At 49.1% G+C, this 22,568-nt stretch overlaps 2 protein-coding genes and 1 long non-coding RNA gene across 4 annotated transcripts in view; 1 reads left to right on the top strand and 2 right to left on the bottom strand.

Moving 5' to 3' along the window:
- Positions 1 to 2,016: 2,016 nt before the first annotated feature.
- On the bottom strand, positions 2,017 to 8,843 carry CLDN15 (claudin 15). The gene is made up of 5 exons (XM_072943165.1): positions 6,773 to 8,843; positions 3,862 to 4,026; positions 2,816 to 2,897; positions 2,596 to 2,712; positions 2,017 to 2,518 (listed from the first exon to the last, which is right to left on the bottom strand). Exons 1-5 carry the CDS (start codon positions 6,987 to 6,989, stop codon positions 2,392 to 2,394), a joined length of 708 nt encoding a protein of 235 aa, XP_072799266.1. The 5' UTR covers positions 6,990 to 8,843; the 3' UTR covers positions 2,017 to 2,391.
- A 141-nt stretch (positions 8,844 to 8,984) lies between these two features.
- On the bottom strand, positions 8,985 to 16,881 carry FIS1 (fission, mitochondrial 1). Of its 2 annotated transcripts, XM_072943164.1 has the most exons (6): positions 16,505 to 16,881; positions 13,498 to 13,584; positions 12,570 to 13,000; positions 10,175 to 10,251; positions 9,639 to 9,744; positions 8,985 to 9,302 (listed from the first exon to the last, which is right to left on the bottom strand). In XM_072943164.1, the coding sequence occupies exons 1-6, from the start codon at positions 16,723 to 16,725 to the stop codon at positions 9,205 to 9,207; spliced, it is 1,020 nt and encodes a 339-aa protein (XP_072799265.1). In that variant the 5' UTR covers positions 16,726 to 16,881; the 3' UTR covers positions 8,985 to 9,204. The 2 variants fall into 2 exon arrangements, with proteins under 2 accessions (XP_072799265.1, XP_006201467.1); XM_006201405.4 differs by lacking the exons at positions 13,498 to 13,584; positions 16,505 to 16,881 and adding an exon at positions 11,602 to 11,734 and having other exon boundaries at positions 12,570 to 12,727.
- The window catches only part of LOC140687144 (uncharacterized), a 36,536-nt gene continuing 26,837 nt past the window's right edge, over positions 12,870 to 22,568 (top strand). Inside the window, exons 1-2 of the long non-coding RNA XR_012061289.1 lie at positions 12,870 to 13,004; positions 13,510 to 13,594. This is a non-coding gene — a long non-coding RNA (uncharacterized lncRNA). The remainder of the gene's footprint in view (positions 13,005 to 13,509; positions 13,595 to 22,568) is intronic.

Below are 22,568 nucleotides of genomic sequence, written 5' to 3'. Positions count from 1 at the left end.
GGCATTGGGTAAATGACAGCTGTTGACTTCATTGCCCAAGACCCGGAGCAGTTTGTTGTTGAGCTGTTTCACAGTCATTTCCCTGAAAAAAAAAAAAAAAAAAAGGAGGATTCCCTGATTTGCCCCGGCACTTTCCCATTACATGCTAACTAGCCATCTGCATTTCTGTCTGCTCTCAGCCTGTGTGTTCTCTGAGGGCAGGGGCCAGGTCTTGCTGCTCTAACTTCTAGTAAAGAAGAATACAGTGTTAAAAAGAGTAAGTATGTTGATAGCCATGTGACCAGGCACGATGGACAAGGAAACGGAAACTTAACCTCATGATCATATTAAGGCACATGTTAAATGTGCGAATGTGAAACTTGACTCAGGTTAGTTTTCCTGTAAGGGGGAAAGGGCGAGAAGTGGTCAGTGTCATTTGGCCCAGGGCCTGTCCTGGCAGATTGGGACACTAAGGACCCTGTGAAACACGCTTCCCAGTGTCCATGCTTTTGTGTGGTCCCTTCCACATGGACTTTGAATTTGGCTAGAGGACAGCCATGAATGGTAGGAAAGCAGAGTATGAAGGGGTAGGAGATTAATAGATTTTCATAGACTTCTTGCTCAGCCATGGAATGCTTTATGTAGGGGAACAGAGCAAAAGGCATGAGTGTTTCTGGGTAGAGCCCAGAGGGGAGCCCTCTTGAAGGTGTGTCCAAGTGAGCAGAGCAGCTCACTGGGAGAGCACTGTTGTGTGGAGGAATGGTAAGAAATGGGGAAAGAAAGGTGGGCTAGGGCCAGGCTGTGTGTCAAGGTTTAATTGTCTTTGGATTTTTTTTTTCCCCTGACGCACCAGGGAGCTGCAAGGCAGGACAATGAATCCCCAGTAAAAGAATGTAGAATGGATCACAAAGATGAGATGAGAAGCTCCCTTAGGGACATTCTGTAACAAGTCTGGGCAAGAGAGGGGTGAGGGCAGGACCCAGCACCTGCGGTGAAGGGGGAGAACTAGGTGGATTTGAAAACTATTGAGGGAGAATCAATAAGCTTTGGCAGCCAACTGAGGGGAGGTGGCGAAGAGGAAGTGAAGGAAGAAGCCAGAGATGACTGAGGTTGTCAGTCTGTGTGAATGAGATGTTAGCACGACAGGAACTGTGGTTTTGGGGGCAAGTGAGGAATTTGATGAATTTGCCCAGCCTGGTGAAAACACACATACTTCTGAAGCTTGGGAGAGAGACCCCAGTTAGAATTCAGATGTGGGAGTCTACATCACAGAAGAAAGCCAGGGCCAGTGAGCAGATGGGATGAAAGAGAAAGGGGAGGGGGCCAAGGTCAGAATCCGAGACACCACCAAGTGACTGGTCACCATACTCAGCACTGCAGAGGGTAGGTGCCAGGGTAGGGCCCTAGACCCCCTCCTTCCATTGGATGTCTTCTTCCTTATGGCCTCAGTTTTCTATCTCAAGTGGGTACCAGCTCTGCTCAGTACCCACTGGCCCTGTGCCAAGCCTGCCCATGACTCAGTGCCACGTCCGAACTGGACGCACACACCCCATCAACATGCAAGCCTCTATGAACAAACCTCTACCGCCTTTTCTGGAAGTTATTGACCCTCCCCCCAAAACATGTACCTGCACCAGACCTGGTTGATTTGACAGTTTCAAAGGGTGTTGTCAATTTCTGATCTCTACTCCCAGGCCCAGGTAAAGAAACTGCTCTAGACCAACTGTCTCCTGGTACAGCTAAGAAAGGAAGAATGACTTGTTATCAGGATGGCAAAAAGGGATCTCTGCTATTCAGTTTGTTAGAGCAGGATCTTCCCTTATCTGCTCTTTGATGGCCCTTATCAGGAACTGAAGAGTGCCACACTCCAGTAATCACTTGGAACTGCTTTCCTCTTCTGCTGGATGAGATAGTCCAAAGGCAATGCACAGGAGGACAGGTGACAGTCTAGGGTCCAGGAACAGATGAAGATGACCTTAGGCGTGGCCTTGGCCACCACTTGCTTGGCCAACCGTCTCATGACACCTTCAACCCCTGAACAGTTCACAGTACAAATTTATTTATGCATGTTTTTATATAGAATACAAACATTCGGGGATACCTCCGCCCAGAACACAGACTCAAGGTTAAGAAGGGTCCAGCCTCAGGGGTGGAAAATGAGTCCTCAGGAGACAGATTGTTGGTCTGGGAGGATCCAGAGGGCCACATGAAGGAGGCGGAGCTCCGAACGGGGAGGCGGGGCCTGAGGTGGTCAGAGCTGGGCGTGGCTTCTGGGCACAGGGTGGGGCCTAGAACTTGGCACGTTCCCGAGCTTGTTACTGGGAGCAGAGGCTGGCGCCTGCAGCCCAGGATTCCGGTGACCCCTCTCCACTGAGGGCAGTGGAAGGCAATGGGGTCCACAGGCCAGGCCTCCTACACGTAAGCGTTTTTCCCGTACTTGCCAAAGCTGCTGTCGCCTTCTTCATCCGAGGCCGCCGTGGGCAGGCGGGCAGCGAGGCTGGTGGACGGCATCACCGGGGCCTTGTAGGGAAGCCGGACACTAGCAGGGGAGGAGGCCTGGGTCAGAGAGAGGTGCGACCCTCGCCCCCTCCCCCGCCGCGGCTCACCCACTCTTACCTGGCGGCTGGGTCCTCGTCCCGGGCACAGCAGCAGCTGGAGCAGAGGCAGATGCCGCCCAGGATGGCGAGCAGAGAGGCGCTCCAGCCCAGGTAGAGGGCAGGGCCCAGCTCGTACCTGGGGACAAGGACAACGAGCAGGCGGTGAGCTAGCGGCGCTAGCTCAGGGGTCGAGGTCGAGACCCACCCATTGTCTCCGTGGGTGGGACTCCCACACTCACTTGGTTCCAGGGTACAGGGGGTCGAAGAAGTCCCGGGTGATGTTGAAGGCATACCAAGAGATGGCCACCATCCCGCAGATACCTGTGGGAGGCAGAGGAGGACCGTACTGGCGCCCTAGGCCTGGTGGAGGAAGAGGTGGCCCAGAGAGCAGGTCGTGGGCATCAAGCCCAAGAGCAAGTTTCATTGGATCCCTTGTGTTTCCTCTGCCCAGCTCATCACTCCTGGGTCAACTGCAGGCTTTTCCACCCAGGACCCAGCCGCAGCTCACCTCTCTTGTCTAGTCTCACACTCTGGTCCTCGGACCCTCTTTCCGTCTTTATCCCTGACATACCCTGTTCATTCTCCATTCCTACCTCTAGCGCCTTGACCGCAGTTTCCTCACTGGGAATCTGCCCCATCCAAGTCCTACTCATCCTCAAAAGCCCATGCAGTCTTCCTCTACCAGCCCCGCCTGCCCTGATGCCCGTTTCCTTGACCTCCCAAAACACTCAGTGCCTGAAAGCCTGAAGTCAGCCAGGCCTCTGGACGACCGGTCCAGCCTGGCTGCTCCCTGGGCGCTTATCTTCTAATAAGATAACTGATGTTTCTGAGCCTGTTTCCACACCTAGCGAACAGGACAAGAACTGCTCTGCCTCACAGGCTCGTTGTAAGGTGATGTGTGCAGAAATGTTTTGAAGGTTGAAAAGGGATGGCGAGTCACACGGAGGTGCTGTTATTGTGCACAGTGTTTGCATGTGTGTGTGTTTGAGTGTGGGCGCATATATGTCCTAACTGCGGTCTTCCCAGCCAGGCTGTAAGCTCTGGAGGGCAGACACTCTCACCTCTGCAGTCCCTCCCACACCTCACTCATGCCTGGCTCCTAGTTGGGGGGTCAAGAAACATTGCTGATGGACTGATTTGTGGCCAGGGAATTTGGTGGATATGGGGGAGGGTGGGGACAGGTGTCATTGCAGAGGGGAAGGTGAGGTCACCCCGAGGTCTGGACCAAGGGCCACCCCCACCCTCACTGAAGGGCAGGGTCCACCCACGACCTTCCCCCAATTACCAGCCAGTATGTGTAGGGCCCCTGCTGTGGCCGCCAGCTTGGCTTTCCGGGAGAGCTCCAAGCCCCCAATGTTCGTGCAGCGCAGCCCCACCATGCCTAGGAAGAGGCCCAGGAAGCCCAGGAGGATGGCGGTGATCATGAGCGCTCGGCAGGCCTGGATGTACCCTGGGGAGGTGGGGCACAGCCATGGGTCCCTGAGCCGGCCCCTTCCCCACCATCTGCTCTCCCCTCTAAGACAAACCAGCCCCTTATAGCACCTGCTTAGGTCTCTTTCCCTAAAAGACTTCAAGGCCTATCTTTCCTCTTTGGGCCCCATCCAGCCAAGGGGTCAGGCTGAGGTCACACCCCCCTCCTTCCCAGGCGCAGCGCCTCCGGCCCCATGCCCCTGCACAGGCGCACTTCGCCTCCATTACAGGGCTTTTCCTCGGCACTACTGACACTTCATCTGGATAATGCTTTGCTCTGGGGACCGTCCTCTGTATTGTAGGATGTTTAGCATCCTTGGCCTCTGCCCACTAGACGTCAGTAGCAGTCCTCCCAAACAGGACAATCAAAATGTCTAGACGTTGTCAGAAAATCACCCCTGATTGAGAACCGCCATGCTCTGCTGTGTCCAAGTGCTCCCGCCCCTTCCCCACATCTGCTTCTCTCCAGGTCCCACCTGGTGCCTAGCACAGTGCCAGACATCCTGAACTGACATCCTGGAGTGATCGATAAGGGGCAGCAGTGGCCTATGGGTCACCAGGTAAAGGGCAACTTCTGATCTGGAAAGTGGGATACCTGGGCCCAGGACCAATCCAAGTCAGTCCAGCTCATAACGCTCTCAGTGCCTCACTTCCCCCTTTCTCAAACCAGAAGCAAATGGCTGGCTCCCTTTTGGGCCCCCCTTCCTCTTTCTCTGTCTTTGATAGTTGCCAAGTACTCCCAAGGACCTTGTACCCCTTTCCAAGGTGGGGTGGTGCCACTCGTGTTGGAGGGGAAAGGCTGGGTCCTTGCCAGGATGTGAAGTGGCCCAGAGTTGGGGAGAAGGGAGGAGGGATTAAGTTCTCTGGGAGCATTTTCTCATTTCCAGCTACTCCCTCCAGAGTTCCTACCCCCTCCCCCTCCCCACATCCTTTCCCTGGCCATCCATCTACCCACCCCTTCCTTGGGCAGACCAGCTCCTGATCCCCAGGGAGTTCTCCTAGACACAGGGAGGTTATTGAAGGGCCCATAAAATCATATGCTAAGAGGCTGGGAGGGGGTGAATAAATGGCAGGACCCTTCACAGGATCAGAACCAGCCTGGGAAGTATTGGCTGGTTCTGGACTCAGACACACAAGTCTGGATTCCAGGCCCCCGCCACCTGTGTGGCTCTGGGTGGGTCACCTTGCAGTTTTCCAGCATCTGTAAGACGGAGTTACTAACACTGCAGGTCTGTAAACAGTGCTGAAATGGCGCGTGTGAAGGACCCAGCATGATGCCTGGAACCTCAGCCCGGGCACCTGTGCTCTGCTCTGCCCATCAGCATGCTCCTGCACCTCCATCTTTGGTGCACACTCATGAGAGGTCTCAGGTCAAGTGCAGCAGTCCAGGTGGGGCCCCTTGGGTGGTCAGGCTCGCAGCAAAGTCCCCTTCTCACACCACAGTATGGTTGAGGGGTAGGTGAGGTGGAGATCCCCAGGACTGCTGCGCTGGCTGCTGTCAGTGTCCCTCCTGGCCACCCAGGCATTCTTGGTGTCTGGCCTAGATTGTCCGCAGCTTTTATAGGTTTTTTGTTGTTGTTGTTTTTTTTTTTTTTTTGGTGAGGGGGTCCTGAAGAGAGGGATGAGAGCATGAAGCCCCTGCAGCTGCCTCAGGAGATTCTGGGAATAGCTGGGGGCACAAAAGACCCACCTGGACTCCCTAACTGACTCAGAGCATCTCTGACATTCATGGCAGGGATTTCGTGGAGTGTTGGCTTCAGTTCCCTCCCCTACCACACAGCACCAGCAGTAGGAGACCTGGAAGAGCACGCTGGTTCCAGGAGCACTCAGTGAGGGCACAGGGGCCGCACCATGTTCCTGGTCATCCCCTTCTGGCCTGGCATGGGACAGACTGAAGGACTCCCCTAGAGAATGGGGGGCGCTGCTCATAGGGGCAGAGGCAGCAGGAAGATGCTCCAGCCACCAGGGAGACCTTTCTGGGCCAAAAGAGTTGCAGGCTCCACCCCGCCAAGAACCTCAAAAAATGCACTGCTCCAAGCACCCCAAACACACAGGCACACCCCCCCCCCACTTACAGGGGACACTGAAACATGCAAGAGGACTCCCTTTAAAACGGCCCTTTGGAACTCACCATGGTGGTGAGAGCGATGCCCCAGTGGAAGCCTGCTGAGGCTACTGAAACTTTTCAGTCTCTCAACCCCCAGGAATCCAAGATGGGGTTTCCTCTCCACCCCACGAGCCCCAGCACTCCCACCCAGAAACAAAAATGCTAAATTTGATTGAGCACATTTAGATGCTAACATCACATTAACAGTTCGCACAGTTTATCTCATATAATCCTCATGACCACCCTGTAAATAGTGCTGTTGTGACCCTAATTTCACAGATGGGTCAAATGAAGCTCATTTTACCACCTGTGCAGGCACAGAGCCAGCCAATGGCAGGTGCTGAAGCTAGCAGTCTGACCCTGTTGCCTGCCCTTATAACCACAAAGACAGAGGGTCACCTTAGGGCAGCAGGTCATGTGTGATGAGACCTCCTCTGTAGTTCCAGGCAGAAGGCTGCCCCCAGAGCTTCCAACTGCAGGAACCCAGGTCTCAGAGCAGGATCCGGCCTCCTTTATCCATATGGCACCCAAGGCCAGGCCACAGACAACACCCACCCTCCCCGGGGTCTCTCCAACCTCCCGCCTCCCTTTGTTCCCCGCCGCTCTCCCCACCCCGTACCGGAGAGGGCCAACATGGACGGGAACTCCCAGCAGTTGTAGACTCCGAGCGAGTCAGTAGCACAGCTATACCAGAGGTTCTCGAAGATGGTGTTGGTGGTGATGACGTTCCCGTGTATGGTGGACACTCGCCAGCTGCTGTGTGGCAGGGTCACCCCCAGCATCAGCAGCCCCACGGCTGCGAGGAAGAAGCCGAAGGTCTCCACAGCCACCGACATGTTCGGATGCAGGCCCCGAGGGGAGCCGGGGGCCCCGGTGACGGGGAGGGGCTGAGCCCCACGTGAACTTGAAAGGGCTTTGGCTAAAGAGGGTGGTTAAGGCAGGCTGGGGAGACCGAGGGAGGCAGGCTGCAGCCTCTGCCTCTTCCTTGGCCCTGTCTCTGGTTCGCCTCCTGCCCTCTCTCCGGGTCTCTCTGCTTCCCTGCAGGTCGGTCAGGGGAACGAGCCAAGAGTGCCCAGCGGCTGCTGACGAGGAGATGGAGGGAATAAACGGAACGGGCCAAAAGTCCACTCCCTCCCCCCAGCCTCTGGGCAGCCCTGGGCTCCCCGCCCCACGAGGGTGGAGGGAGAGGACTTACTGGGGAGTGACTAACGGATGCCGCCAAGGAGGGGCTCCCAAGGGAGGCACTGGGAGCCAAGGGGAAGCGTCTGCCTCTGACTCAGCTTTCATGGGGGCCAGAGGCTGGAGTCAGAGGGGACGAGGGGAGAAGGTGGCTGAGAGAGCAGAGCCAGAGCCAGAGCCTAGCCACAGCCGGCTGGAGGCACCTTTTAGAGGGGAAGGATGGAGGGAACTGAGCCACCCCTCTGGGATGTTAGCGAGAACAAGTCAAGAAACTCAAAAGACTTAGTGGTTGAGGTACTGAGTCTCTGAGGAAGATTAAGGTTGAATAAGGCAATGGGGTACCTGAGAGAGACCCACAGCTCTGGAATCCAACCAACCTGGACTCAAACCGGGTCCCACCATTTACCAAAAAAGATTCGGGCATGCAGTTTGAGCCCCTTGAGCTTGTTTCTGCTCACTTCATAGTCGTTTTAAGAATCACAGATCAAAGCTCCCCACAACTACACATGGCTTAATACTACGCGAGTGTCCTGGGTCTGGATGCCCATGGCCCGGGGTGAGGTTGCTTTCCTCTAAACTTCAACTTCCTGAACTTTAACTTCCCCCCTTGTTGGGCTGATCTTTGATTTTCGGCAAAAAGGTTGATCTTGCTGCCAAGGGGGCCCAGAGGGGGATAAATCACAAGCCCAGGACATGATCCTGTGCTGCTAATCTAAGCAGCTCTGAGTTATCAGAACCGTCACCAGCTCTATTAATTATGATTAGAAACCTCCGTGTCCCCACCCCAAGCCAAGGCTAAACACCTGTCCTGGTGTAGACGGTCTCATTTCCCGCCTCAAGGCCATGCTGGGACATACTGGTTCTTGTCTGGTGAATGTGGCTGAGGCTCAGTTCCAAGGGGCCCATCCTACACCCAGGCAGTCACATGGGACATCACTGAGATGTAACCCCTCACCCCCTCTCTGTGTGTCAGGCTCCTCCGTGCTCCCTTCAGGTGCCTCCTCCCCAATCCCTGCCAGCTGAGCTGGCTGGACTGTGGAACGAGAGGTATGCAAGACAGGCCCACGCTGAGCCTGGCACGGGGAGGGTGCTGGGCAAAGCGGGCTGGGTGGGGACTGGGTCCCAAACTTCCATCTACAACTAGGATGTCCTGGGTTCCTAACCTCTCTCAAGACCTCTGCTGACTCTGTGCCAAATGCCCGTTTCCTTCCCCCGACCAGCGGCCCACCTCCTCTAAAGAGAAGGATGGGGAGGAGGAAGAGGAGGACCCAGGAAGACAAAGGGAGGGAAGGGTGGAGGTTTGGGAGGAAACTGAGTGGGGAGGCCCCCCTGGTGTGGAAAACTCCACATGCCATGAGGCAGCTGAGTGGGTCAGAGGAGACGGGAGACATAAATTCTGGCCCGTCCCTTCAGCTCTGCCCTTCTTGTCTTTGATTACTGCTTTTTCTCAGGCTTCTAAGGCCGTGCAAAGGCCACGTCCCTGTGCTGGACGGGAGGAGGAAGGAAGGGTGTGGGGTCTGGGAAGCTCGGCGGACAAAGGAGAACCCCACATCAGCCTGGCGGGTAGGAGAACGAGGGCACAGAGCAGGGAAGGCCCATGCATGACTCCCACCCTGGGGCCGAAAAAAACCTGCCTCTTCTCAACAAGGACATTGAGGTTCCCATGCCAAAGCCCAGTTTTATTTACACTCGTCTCAAAGCACATGATTTGGGGCTAAAGGACAGATCTCAGGGGAAAGGAAGCTGAAGGCCACAGGGGACAGTGACAGGGTGCAGGAGAAGAAAGGGACAGGGAGGACAGGTGGGCCTCTCTTCCAGTGTCTGCCACGGGCTCCCACGTATCCCTGGGCTGAGGCAGAGATGCAGTCTGCTTCAGGATTTAGACTTGGACACAGCAAGTCCGATGAGTCCAGCCAGTCCTGCCACGCCCAGGGCCATGCCTCCGACAATGGCCATGCCCACTAGTCCATCTGGGGAGAGGAAAAACGAAACTGTCAGGAGTCCAAACCCAGTCTCTGTGAGGACCTCGGCCACCATCTTCATGCTGTCCGCTGTTGCTCAACAGGAGATGTGCCTCTCTACCTGGAGTCATGGGGTGAGGGCCTCCGAGGGCTGGAGAAAGAAGGGGGTTTGAGGAGGAAGTGCTTGGAGGGCATTGTTTGAAGAGAGACCGGAGGGCCCAGGCATGGGGGAAGGAAGGGGACTTAACAGAGTTGAGAAGGACTGGGGGATGCTGGGGGCCAGGGAGCCAGGAGGGCAGGGGGTGGAGGGAGACAGAGGGAGGGGGCAGAGAGGAAGGCCTTCACCTTTCTTCATGGCCTTGTCAATGAGCCGTTCCAGTTCCTTGGCCTGGTTGTTCTGTGGCTCTGTCTGCAGCAGCCCCCGCACATACTTTAAGGCCTTTTCATATTCCTACACTCAGGGCAAAAAAACACCCCCTCAGAATTCTCTCCCTCTTCCTGCCCATCAGAGGAGCCTTCCCTCTGCTGGCCCTGGGGTTCCTCCGTCTACTCCGCCCCACTGCAGCCCCACCCAACAGAGTAGAGTCCACAAACCACCCCAACTGTGTGGTGGCGATAAGCCCAGGGAGATAACAGCCCAAGGCTTGAGGCTGCACCCCAATGGTGACATCACCTCGCTCCCCACACCCTCAGCACCCTGATCCTCTGTCTCTCACATTCCCTCAGCTTCCTGACCTGCTATCACCTTGCACCTCTGTACCCAACACCACCCCTACCTAATGGCCTCTGTGGCCTTCCAGAGGGCCCGGGCTCTACTCTGGAGAGAGACAGAGGGTGCTGTGGCCAGGGGGTGGAGCAGGGAGCGGGGAACTCTGCCTCACCTTGAGCCGGTAGTTCCCTACAGCCAGGTAGAAGACATAGTCCCGCTGCTCCTCTTTGCTCCCTTTGGGCAGCAGCTCTGGGGAGGGAGGGAGGGAGAGAGTGAAAACCGCTTCCCACCTTGCCTTGTGCTTGTGTCCCAGGGACCCCTTCCACTCTCTGAATCCCCATATAATCCTGGGAGGTCACTGTCCTGAGCCTCCATTTTAGCTCTAGTCACTCTGGGCTTCCTTGGGGAGGCGTGAACCCAGGCTGCCCCAACACCCCGGGGATCAATGCCCCGGGGATCAATGCCCTGGGGGTCAATGCCCCGGTATCAATACTACAATCAACTCTGGCTCATCCAAGTGACTGAAAGGAAATCAAGGCACTGGAGAAGCCAAAGGCATCTCTCCTCAGTTCTGGCATCTGCTGTGCATTTTACCTACAGTTGCTTGCTGTCCAGACCAGTGTTCAAAGTAAGTCTGCACTCCCTCCCCCTTTAAAAAATCAGCTCAAAACTCCTTTAATTCACCTCCCCGAGGTCCCCACTTTCCTTCCTTAGTTCAGTGATCTCCCAGAGGCTTCTGTGTTTGGTTGTACTCTAGGTACTAGAATGTGTTGCTAGGTAGTATTGCAGGTGCTTATAAATCTTCCCAAGTGTCTGTACTGTCTCCTCAACTAGACTGGCAATGGCTATAGCTGTGCCCTGCTGTACAGGAAACCTGAGAAACTGCAATCGGCAAAATAGACAAACGGAAGGTAAGATTATTTGCGTTAACGAAGATTCTTACTGTTATGGATTTACAATAGGCATCCTTGGCTAGCACAGTGGCTGTTTGCTTTTACATCACTACTTGACCAAGAGAAAAGGGTTACAGAGAAATTTAAAGGTTAGGTATCATAGCTTCTGACCAATGGTGACCCATCCAAAAACCAACAGGAAATAGGATTCTGATCAAAAAAGGACCATCTGCTCACAGGTTTTGGGGACCATCTTCAGTATTTCTCCCATGCCAGCCCCACAAAAGGTCTGCTAAATAAGCAACATGGTGGGGGGCAAAGAGCACAGGACTGGGGCACACAAGACAGGAGCTTCTAGTCCTAATTCAGCCCTTAAGTAACTAGCTGTGTGACCTGAAGCAAGTCACTTTTCTAATGTCTAGACTACCAGATCACCAAAGTCCTGTGGGGACTGACATGCTCTGACCCTGTTTGGCAAAACAACGACAAGGTGGTGAGTAGCCCAAAGTGCACTGAGAGAAGTCAGGCTAAGTATAGCCCTTTTTCCCAGTGAGTTTACTGGAAAACAACTGTGAGGTGGCTGTACTATGAGGGCCCATGTTGAAAAAGGATCCCAGCACTTGAGATGGATGGAGTGACCCTGGCCAATAGTGGTAGAGGACGATGGCAATTGGGAACGGGAGAGTCAGGGAGCCTAGCACCTCACCCTCCAGCAGAGCAAGGCCTTTACGGATGTCATCGTTGTACTTGCTTCGCACCAGGCACCAGGCATACTCAAACTGCGTGCTCTTGGACACCGAGCCTGCTGCCTTCTCAGACTGAAATTTCCTTTCAAACTTCTGCCACAGGAGAGGAGAGGAGTCATTTAGAAATAAAGGGGGCAAGCCACTCTCTAGCAGGATCTGGGTGTCCATTTCCCACTAACCCTCTATCTTCCCCTCTGCCACATTTTCCTTCCGGGTTCTAGGGTCCCAGGTTCTGCCATTTGCATCCCTGGGACGCAGGCATTCTGCTTCTTAGTAGTGGGCTGTCTCCTGGGACGGATCCTCTCTGCTTCCCTCCCCCTAGTGGTACCGAGAGGAGATGCCACCTGGTGGCGGCTCCAGGCACCGCTCCCGGAGCAGCTGACCCCAAGAGGCTGAACAGTAAACAGGCTGTCTGAACTGCTCAACAACAGCGGTCCTGTAGGAGATTGCTTCTCCCATCTCGCCCCACCCTGCCGAGACTGGACCCTTTCTTATCCGAAAAACAGTAATAAAGATAGTACCTATCTCCTATTAGAGCAACAAAGATTGAGATATCTCTTGCCAGGCACTTAGTGCAGTGCCGGATTCAATAAGTAATATATATCTTTATGGTGGTCGCTGCGTTTCCCCGCCACTGAAGGAGCACTCAAAAACAGGTGTACGCACGCTTATCTCCCAACTCCTGCGCACACCCAGACTCCAGGCCCTGAGTCTATGGCGTGGTGGCGAAGGAAACTACAACTCCCGATAGCCTCTGGGGCAAAGTGGACCTCCTGGGCAGGGGCCGGACGCTGCACAGGCTGCCGGGAGCTAGTTTGGCTTCCCTAGGCAAAGCTGATGCTAGGATGAGTGTTTGGCCCCTACCCGACTCTCTTCAGGGCCCGCCCTTCCGAATCTTCCTTTTCCCTCCCTCCGGGCCGGGCCTCACCAGCAGGTCCTCCGCAGACACCAATTCGTTCAGCACAGCCTCCATGGCCGCCGTCCCCGAAAGCCTCACAACTCAAGACACTACTGTCCCCGGGTCTCCATGGCCCACTGACGGGGCAGGGAGCCACTTCCGGCGTCCGGCGGAAGCGGGGTCCCCCACCCTTAAGCAGAGCCAATCGTTTCACGCAGCGGACGCCAAGCCCACCCCGCCGCCAGCGCGAGGGTGGGGTCACTGGTGCGCATGCTCCGACCAGTCCTCGTCTCACCCGCACCGCAGCTCGCAGGCTGCACACGGCGTCGCCTCTGTCCTCGTGTTTGTCGTCCCGGGTACCCTGTGTGCCTCTGCGTATGGAGGCTACCTCAAGAAATTCTGAGACAGTGTCTTCGTGGTTAGCCCCCGGAATGAAAACAGCAGAAAGAGAAGGTGGAGAACTGGGTATGGATCACGTAATTATAGGGACTAGTGTAACCCTCCCTCCCCTACCACCCCTGCCCTGGTTCTCCCCTCTCAGAAATCAGAGACCCTAGAGGCTACGTGACTTTTCAGTGCCTGCAAGAAAATTATAACTAGTATCAGGGTTTCCAAGGCCCCTGCTGACTTTTACAATGCAAGAGGAAAGAAAACGATCTGTTAACCATACACCCCGAGAGTGGAAAACACAATAATGGGGGACACTATTAATGGGAACTTAAAGAAAAGCTGTTGCCATTGTTTGCAGAGAGGCTGCAATCTTTGAAATATTTAATAAAGCATCTTCTGGGTATACCCAAGGGGGAAAAGCCTGCCACGTGGGGTCATGGGTAAAAAACGAGCTTGGCAGTGAGAAGCAACCAATCATGGAAAAGGGGAAATGCTGCTGGCCACTCTGGCATCTGTATTCTGTGCAGTGATGGGACTGGATAGGTAGTGATTTTCAAATTCTTTTTACCTTGACCCACAGTGCTCCAGTACACATGTGAATGTCAGTTCCGTGAGGGCAGAGGCTGTATCTTGTTCATCCGTGTATCTCCAGCTCCTAATACAAGGTAAATGTTCAATAAATATTTGCTGAATAAACAGAAAAAAAAGCCAACAGTGGTAATGAGGGCAGTGCAAATGCAGGGCATTATCATTCAAATACCTTTCAAGTTTGCCAAGACCCTTGAATTTTTTTTTTTTTTCCTTCATAATAGCCTTGTGAGTTGAGTAGGCAAGTTATTCTTCTCTCTTTGGCTTGGACAGTTGAAATGATTTTGATTTGAGGTCAGTAAACTTTGAGGGAAACCTCAGTTTAGGGAACTGGCTCCACAATAGTCAAGGAGGAAAATGCACATTCATTCAAATATGTACTGAGCACCTAATTTTGGCTGGGCCTTGGGGTAAGCAGACAGGATAAAAAGATGTATTTAATACGAAGCAGATGCGTGAAAACAGAACTGAACACAAAGGGCAAGGCAGGGAATATAAGAAAGCCAGAAAGGCATTATTTCTGTCAGGATGGTATTTCCCTTGGGTGGCTTGCTGCAACATTTATCCATCTTTGTATCTGTTGCAGCTCTTGGCACAGGCCTGACACACGGCAAACGCTCCATCAGGGTCTGCTGAATTTGTATATATACTCATGGGGGGAAAAAGAATGCCTTATTCACATGGCTCAATTCTGTGCCAATGAAGAGAGCTTAGGTCTGAGTTTGTGTTTCTTGGGTCTGGTCAGCATAGCCATTCACCTTGGATCACAGGGATAAGAAGCAGTACCAGATTGTTTCTCCATCAACCAGAATCCAAATACAAACCATTCTCATCTCTGCCTTGGGAAACACTGACAGCCAGCTTAGTGGTTCCCCTCACCTGTCTTGTCCTGTTACTGTCAACTTAGCACCCAGTTGTCAGAGGGACCTTACAAAAACACAATTCTCAATTTATCTGAACTCCTTCAATAGCTTCTCAGTGCCCTTAGAATAAAGGCCAAAATCCTGTAACATGGCTTACAAGGTCCTTCTTGTCTCGTCTGTCCTTACCTTTCCGCCTCATCTCTCCATGACTACCTCTCCCTGTCTGTACCCCAGCCCCACAGGCCTTCTTTCAGTCCTGACACCCTTCAGTTCTGACACCCTCTATCTGACACAGGCCCTCTGCACTTGCAGTCCCCTCTGTCTGGAACATTTGTCCTCTCCCCCTTTGCTTATATGGCTCATTCATTCATTCATTCATTCATGATTTAGTTCATTCAACAAATACTTATTGAGCACCTACTATGTGCCAGGCACTGTTTAAGTGCTAGGGACCAGCACTGAATACAGTTCCTCTTCTCACAGAGCTTGCATTTTAGTGGGGAAAAGAGAAAAAATAATTGAACAAGTAAAGAAGTGAAAACACAGTAATGTCAAGAGTTGAAAGTACAATGAAAACAAATAAAGCAGGGTAAAAGGAATTGTGAGAGAAGAGGATACTACTGGAGGAGAGCTCAAAGGAGCCCACTCTGGAGAGGTGACACCATGGCAGGGAACTGAACTGAGTGAATGAGCCGTGCAGGTGAATGAGCCGTGCAGGTGAATGGGGGAAGAACAATCCAGGCAGACAAAGCGGCAAGTGCAAAAGCCTTGAGGAGGGAAAGTATAAAAGTTGTTTAGAAAATGAGGGCAGAGAGGTGGCAAAGCAACCTATACAAACTATTTTGTAAAATACAGTAGTAAAATTGAAACCCCTAAAACCACCACCAGTGCTGCTAAAGTTGTTGTAATAGTGGTTTCTGCCTCTTGCCAAGTGGCCTGTATTTTTAGTTCACACCATGTGTTAGCTTGTAATTATGCACTTAAGTGATGTACTGAGAAATGCCACCCTTGTATGCTAGACTGGAAGCTACAGGAGGGTAGGGTCTGTGTCTGTTGCGCTCATATTATGCCCCTAGAGCTCAGTGCTTTGCATCAGAAAACGCCGAATTTGTAATTGTTGCATAAATGGATGTTGCTGTTGCTATGTTTAACTCTTTGGAAAACAATGAGGCAATATATAGTAAGAGCTATAAGATAAAATATTATTTGACTAGTGATCTATTCCTGTGGGGGGAAGTATTTGACAAAAGCACAAAAAAAAAAAAAGGAAAAGGAAGGCATGAAGATAATCATTCCTGCATTATCTCTGACAGTAAACAAACAACAAAAGCACAAGGGAATGGTTTTATTAAGTGATGTTACATCAGTGTAATGAAATAATAAACAGCCTTAAAACCACAGTCATATAAATAGCCATAAAACCACGGTCATGGATTCTGCGCATGTGGCTGATATTCAAAACAAAACAAAAAAGTATGTACTTCTCAAATTTGGTCGTGTGAGTGGCATGAAAGGAAACTGACATGTTTTGCTGGTGGGACTAAAACCCAGAACTGGTACTTGGTAGCAGATTCTCGGCTCTGGGCCCCTCCCCCTCCCTTGACTACACCACGAGTTGGAGCCTGTTCTGGACTTCTGCCCTATAGCATCTTGGTGGTGGTCAGCCCAGATCTGCTCAACAAATACCTACTAGACAGGATTCCACAATTTGTGTTCTTCCAATCTTCAGTACATCAGTCTTCTCTACCTCCTACTTTCATCTACTCTCCAATTAGTTACTAAGTCCTATCAACTGCAAATTGATTCATTCATCCATCCAACATTCTTTAAGGGTCTGCTGTGTACCAGGCACTCTCTAAGTGGTGGGTAAGAAAAACGAACTAAACAGACATAGTCCTTCTCTCCTGGGAGCTACGTCTTAGTGGAAGAGAAAAGACTGCTAACGAATAAACACCTAATGTCAGGCCACTGCCGCCTTCATTCTGTCACCATGCTCTTAAGAGCCTTCAGATACAGTACAAATCAGAGCTCGTATGTCTGGATTAAAATACCGTCTAGACTATTCAGGACATTATTTACATTTCTTATCAGGATACCAAGCTCTTCAAGATCGCCACTACTTACCTCTCCCGCTTCATCTCCAGGCACCCACGTGCCTTGGACATGGAGACGTTTTCATAATAGCCACCTTTCTTCCATCGGAATGTTCTCCAACTGGAGATCTCCTTCCACCAAACATCTGAGTGCCTACATGGCAGGCAACTGCCAGTCTCAGGGCCGTTAGCCTCCGGGACAGCTTTCATCAATCCGGCCCCCGCGCCTCCAGCTCCTAGGAGGTACAGCATTCATCACCCAGTCCCACAGGGACCGCGGGGACCGTGCCTCGTTCGAACACCTGTCTGCCAAAGGGCAGGCGTTCAAGAATCGTTTGTGGGGTGAATGAAAGAGGAACGACAGGTGTTCTAAAAAAGACTCAGAACCTCGCAGGCATCTGCACTTCCGGATGGCTATGGGCACCCGTGGAGGGGAGAAATGGGTGCCTCCTAAGGGGCCGCTCTAGGAGGAGGGCTCGGTGGTTCGGAGGACCCGGGAGACTCGAGGGGAGGAGCGCGGCGTCTGCGTCTGCGCAGTAGTCGGCCTCCGCGGGGGGGGGGGGGGCGGGGCCGAGAGGAGCCCGGGGCGGGATGCGGAGGGAGTGCCACAGCCTGGGAGCCCAGAACCTCTCCCTTCCCCGCTGTGGTCCAGGGGTGGCTGAAGTCCTTGCTAACACTTGCCCCAGAGACACTCTCTGTAAATTAAAATTTGCCGGTTGCCTTCTTTAGCGTCTGTCTTGGCTCAGAAGTTTGTGATGAGGACCACACTTTAGGGTACACACGAATCACCTGGGATCTTGTCAAAAGTGCAGTCTGATTCGGTAGGCCTAGGTTGAGACCCGGGATGCTGCGTTTTTAAGCATCTCGCAGAGGATGCTGATGCTGTGGATTCTCTTGACACACTTTGAGGAGCAAAGGTGTGGAACGGTGGTTCTTAAAAGTGCGGTCCCCAGACTAGCAGCATTGGCAACACTTGGGAATTATTTAGAAATGCCAATTATTGAACCCCGCTCCACATCTGCTGAATTAGTAAGTCTAGGGGTGGGGCCCAGCAGTCGGTGTTTTAACAAGCTCTGTAGGTGATTCCGATACACGCTGGAGTTTGAGAACCACTGGAAAGCAGAAAAGTCAAATTGAGTCTTATTTTTCTATAGACTTGTGACTGTGGTCAATTTGCCTTATCTAGTTAAGTTTCAGTTTCTTCAGCTGAAAAATCAAGATGAAAATACTAATGACCTCCTAGTGAATTTATATTGTGAGAAGGAAACGTGAGCTTGTAAAGTACTTGGCACATATTATAAACATTCTGTATTAGTTAACTTGCAGAACCTGGAGTGCTTAGAGAGAGTAATTTCACTAGTGTGACAGGGGCAAAAAAATATTTTAAAAGAAATTGGGGAAGGGTGGTAAGCAGATGAAGAAATGATCTTAAATTACTCTTTCAGTCCACCAGTGCAGAAAAGACAGGGGCTTCAGTGATAGTGACCACAACAATATTAGTTATCAACCATGGTGATTATTTACAAAGTCATTCATTTGGACAATGAATAATTTCATTTTGTTTATTTGGAGTGCCTCTTCCAAATGAGTGAATTTCAGAGAGCAATAACAGAGAAAAAGGATTGTTTCCCCCTAGATAACTGATGCACCTTAAACTACTTAGGTATGATTTTCTGTTCTGGGAATGATATCGCCTTTGCCTTCTACCACTTTGGTCTTAGGATTTGGGAAAGGGAAGAAGGCAAAATCAGAAAGAGGCAAGAGAATTTTCTGGATCAGTGAGCTTTTATTCAGCAATGAATTCAAGCTGCTAGATGTCGGTGTCACGATATCATGTACACATACACGCCGTATGCGGAGAGAGCTGATGGCTACTCAGTTTATTGATTCTTAGAAAAGGATTTATATAGAACATGCACGGTGCCTCACATATCATCTAAGTTATAACAATGTTAATAATTTTAAGCTATTTAGGTTCCCAGGCTCCAGGTTCCCAGGCTCCTGCAGTAAGCACAGGATGTTACATGATCAAGGACAGATTGTTTTTAAAGTTCGTCACAAAACTTCATTAAGTAGGCCATCTCTTATCCAGCCGGCTGTGCCTGTCTTAGGTTGTCCTCCTCTGAGGATCTTACTCGTCACTGGCCATCCAGCCGTCCATACTGGATGCATTAAATAGGCCATCTGTGATCCAGCCGGCTACGTGACATTTCTCACAGCTTGTTTATCAGTTCAGCCCATGGCTTACTCTCTAGAGCCTTCAGACGGGGGCCTACATATCCCCCCTTTTTATTATTAAAAGCAAGGAAACAATCCTGTTGCACAGAAACAAGCAATCCCATCATAACAAGAGTCTGTTGCTGAGCTTCCTGTTGCTTACATAAATTACATATCCATTTAAAAAGATATAACAAGGCAATACAGATCAATATAAGCATGCCAGTATTAATAAAAATGCGTAAATTAAGCCCATTAAACCAATTTTCAGGCTTAAGCCAATGCAATCCATTTTCAATTTGCTCAAATACATTTTGTGCAAAAGCATCATGGATATTATGTAATTGAGTCTCCAGCTGATCTTGTAAAGAGTTAATATGTTCTCAAAAAAATCATCAAATGCTCCTTGTAAATGTTGTCTAATCTTATACCATGGTGTCTCTGTTTCGTTATATTGAATAGGAGTTACACATTGCAAGGAGAATTGCCAGTCACATTTCAATTTTAATCTTTTTGATAATGCTTCTTGTTGCTTTCCAGTCCATTCTATGACAGCCTCAAGAGCCTGTAGTCTAGCCATGATTTCACGATCTACGTCAACCTATGTTTGTAGCTCTTGAGTTACGTTAGTCAAAACCTTCTCAACTGTATGGGCAGTATTAATAGAGGATCCTAGAGCTGTTGTGGCAGCTGCAGCCATGGCAATTATGATTATAGCCGATACAATAAAAGCAGTGAGTGTAGCTATAAATCTTTTTGGCCTAACTTTCTTGAAAGACTCTAACAGCACATATAAACTTTGCTCATTAGACCAAGTTCTGTTCAGGATAACTGGTAGCCATACATGAGCTCATCATTTTAGTAGCATAACGTAAGATACATTATAGTCACTAATATTTTTATGACTCAAACAATCAGAATACCAGACAGGAGGAAATAAATTGGTGATATAAACATGGTCAGTAGTAATATTAGGAGGGAAGGGACCCCAAACTAAAACGTAAGGATGTGTAATGCAAATCATTACAGAATCAGAAACATTGGTAATTAATGAAATAGAATAATTGCCTGACCCATTAACATAGTCTCCATGATAAAGAATTCTGTCAATAAAAGGCAGTCCAACTCTCCAAATGGTCTTATGAATAGGACTAAAAATACTGTCGCCATCAGACAGTTGTAAAATGGGTCTGGAAAGTCCATGTTCACTCCAAGTAATTGGTGCCGAAGAATTTTGTCCAAACTGAAGAGACATGTTATTACTTAACAAATGTCCATGGGGTCCCCAATCCAAGAGAATTCCATTGAACGAAGAGCTATTATGAGGACATTGTATCCTGCAGGGTGACCACTGAACAGAATAAAACTTATTATCTCCAATCAGTTTTTGGTTTACACATGGGGACAGGTGGTACTTGTGATACATTTGTAATTTCATAAGTAGCAGTTGATACAGCTGTAATAAAAGTTAAATTAGCTGTTTGATTTCCCTTTTTAGGGAATAATACAAGTACAATTGCTTCTGTAGATTAATACAATCAGTATGTGACTTATTATATACAATACATAAAGGTGGATTATGAGAATATAGTGTCAATGTTTGGTTGCTGCGCAGATATTCTTGTGTTGCCGCAGGAGGTATCCATGTGCCACCTGTCCAAGCAGAATTGTTAGAAGCAAGTGGGGGGTCTGCATGCCACCAAGTTAAAGGTGTGAATAAAGGATGGTTTAGAACATAAGCCCAATAAGGTAGATTAAGCTCAACATGCAAGCATGCAAAGAAGAAAGGAGTAAGTATAAGGATATAGAACCATACTTTACCCATCTTCAGCTGTCCTTTTTAATGAACTTCTTAACACTCTTCTGGGGCACCCACTTTTTTTTTTCTTTCTGCGGCACCCACTTTAATGTAGCACCTGTATCAATACATAAAGACCCCTTCTCCCAACATTTTACATCAAAAGACCCTTCCCAAATATCAGTAAATGGTTTTCTTATTTATACTGTAACTCCTTTTACATCTAAAGGTGGGTTTGAATGTAATTAGATACTGTATTATTAACATAATTGTTGCTTTTTGACAATGGTTTTGGTAAATTAGTATGAGATCGCATATGACAGGGATATTGTGTATTGTGTAGCAAATTTTTAATATTTAAAAAATGTTGCAAACATATATTTGAGGATGTTTGAGGCAATACAGCCATGGTTAAGGCCTGAGTTAATGAGTGAGACAGATAAACCCACTCTAATAAGAATAAAGTGTCCCTTTCCTATGTAAGCACCCCTGTAGGTGTCTGAGGTGTATTTAAAACAATAATAATAATAATAATAGGTAATTCAGGTTGCAACCGGTGTAAAAATAGACAATTTAATGCCTCATTAACACTTTTAAGTTTTTTGATAGTTTTAGGGGTTAATGTACATAATGAGGTATGTTCCCTATCTCCTTCTAACAATTGAAATAAATGATATAATTGGACTGTAGGTATTCCTAAAAAAGGTCTGATCCAGTTAATATGTTTTAGCAATTGTTGCAATTGAACTAATGTCATAGAAGGCTTGATATCTAATTTCATATTGTGTGGCCTAATAGTTTGTGTGTTAATAGTTATCCCAAGAAATTCCAAAGGTTGCATTTTTTGTACTTTATCTTGAGCAACAAAAAGGTCCTTTGTTTGTAAAATTGTAACAGTTTTTTGAAATAGAAGGAGATTAAGTTTATTTTTTTTATATCTAGTAAAATGTTATCCATATAATGAAAAATATATGCCTGAGGAAATTGTTGACTTATAGTTTCTAAAATTTTTCTTACTAATTGCTGACATATAGTAGGACTATTTTTCATACCCTGAGGAAGGAATTTCCATTGATAACATTTAGGAATCTTCTGATTGTTATAGGTAGGAACAGTAAAGGCAAATTTTTCTTATTAGCTTTGTGCAAAGGTAATGAGAAAAAAATAATCCTTTATGTTAATAACAAGTAAGGGCCAAGAGTCAGGAATAAGTGAAGGACTGGGTAGTCCCTTTTGTAAGAGTCTCCTAGGTTGCATTACAGCATTTATAGCACGCAAATCTTGCAATAACTTCCTTTTTTTATTGTTTATTTTTATTTTTTTGCTGATTATAAAAAAGGTGTGTTTTAAGGACTAGTAGAATGTTTTAAATGACCCAACTTTAATTGTTTTGAAACCAATTTTTGTAATGCTTGTAGTTTTTCTTTAGGAAGGGGCCATTGTTCCACCCAAACAGGTTGCTGTTGGGTCCATGTTAGAGCAATGGGAATAATATTTGGGATAGTAGCAGTAGCCCCTATTAAAAAGGATCAACCTTTAAGGTCAGGTTTTACTGAGCAAGAAGGTCCCTGCCCCATAGAGTGCAGGGTATTGGTAATAGAAAAAGGAGTTACAAAGGCCATTTTATTTTTAGGCCCTCGGACCTTTAGTGGGTGAGAACTTATTTTAGGTGCCATCAGTCCATCAATTCCTTGATAGTAACATCAGATTTGTGTTCTTGCCAATCCAAAGGCCAATGAAGACTAGAAATAATAGTTTTGTCTGCTCCTGTGTCTAATAACCCTGTAAATAGCTTTCCTTGTATTGAAACTGTTAAAATAGGTCTGTTATCAGTTAACGAATGTGTCCAAAAAGCTTGCTGTCCTATATGTCTGAAGCCCTTACCTCCTCTATTATTTTCAGCAAATTTTTGAGCAGGTAAAAAGTAAGGTATCAAAATAATTTGAGCAATTCGAGATTGCTTAGGAGTAATGTAATACGAAGAGGCATGAACAATAATTTTAATTTCTCCAGTACAATCATTATCAATAACACCAGGTAAAACTGTTAACCCTTTTAAGCCCATAGATGATCTCCCTAT

The sequence above is a fragment of the Vicugna pacos genome, chromosome 18 (assembly GCF_048564905.1).
Source record: "Vicugna pacos chromosome 18, VicPac4, whole genome shotgun sequence".
Lineage (NCBI taxonomy): Eukaryota > Metazoa > Chordata > Mammalia > Artiodactyla > Camelidae > Vicugna > Vicugna pacos.
The sequence above is the reverse complement of the archived record's forward strand: the minus strand, read 5'-3'. Positions and strand labels throughout refer to the sequence as shown.

Coding starts and splice junctions, on each gene's coding strand:
- FIS1 (XM_072943164.1), bottom strand. CDS start 16,725: ATGCTGTACCTCCTAGGAGCTGGAGGCGCGGGGGCCGGATTGATGAAA. Junction 13,001..13,497: donor CTGGAGCACTGTGGGTCAAG/GTAAAAAGAATT, acceptor ATCCATACCCAG/TTCTCCACCTTCTCTTTCTG. Junction 9,745..10,174: donor TAGGGAACTACCGGCTCAAG/GTGAGGCAGAGT, acceptor CCCTGAGTGTAG/GAATATGAAAAGGCCTTAAA.
- CLDN15 (XM_072943165.1), bottom strand. CDS start 6,989: ATGTCGGTGGCTGTGGAGACCTTCGGCTTCTTCCTCGCAGCCGTGGGG. Junction 2,713..2,815: donor CCCCTGTACCCTGGAACCAA/GTGAGTGTGGGA, acceptor CCTTGTCCCCAG/GTACGAGCTGGGCCCTGCCC. Junction 2,519..2,595: donor GACGAGGACCCAGCCGCCAG/GTAAGAGTGGGT, acceptor CTCCCCTGCTAG/TGTCCGGCTTCCCTACAAGG.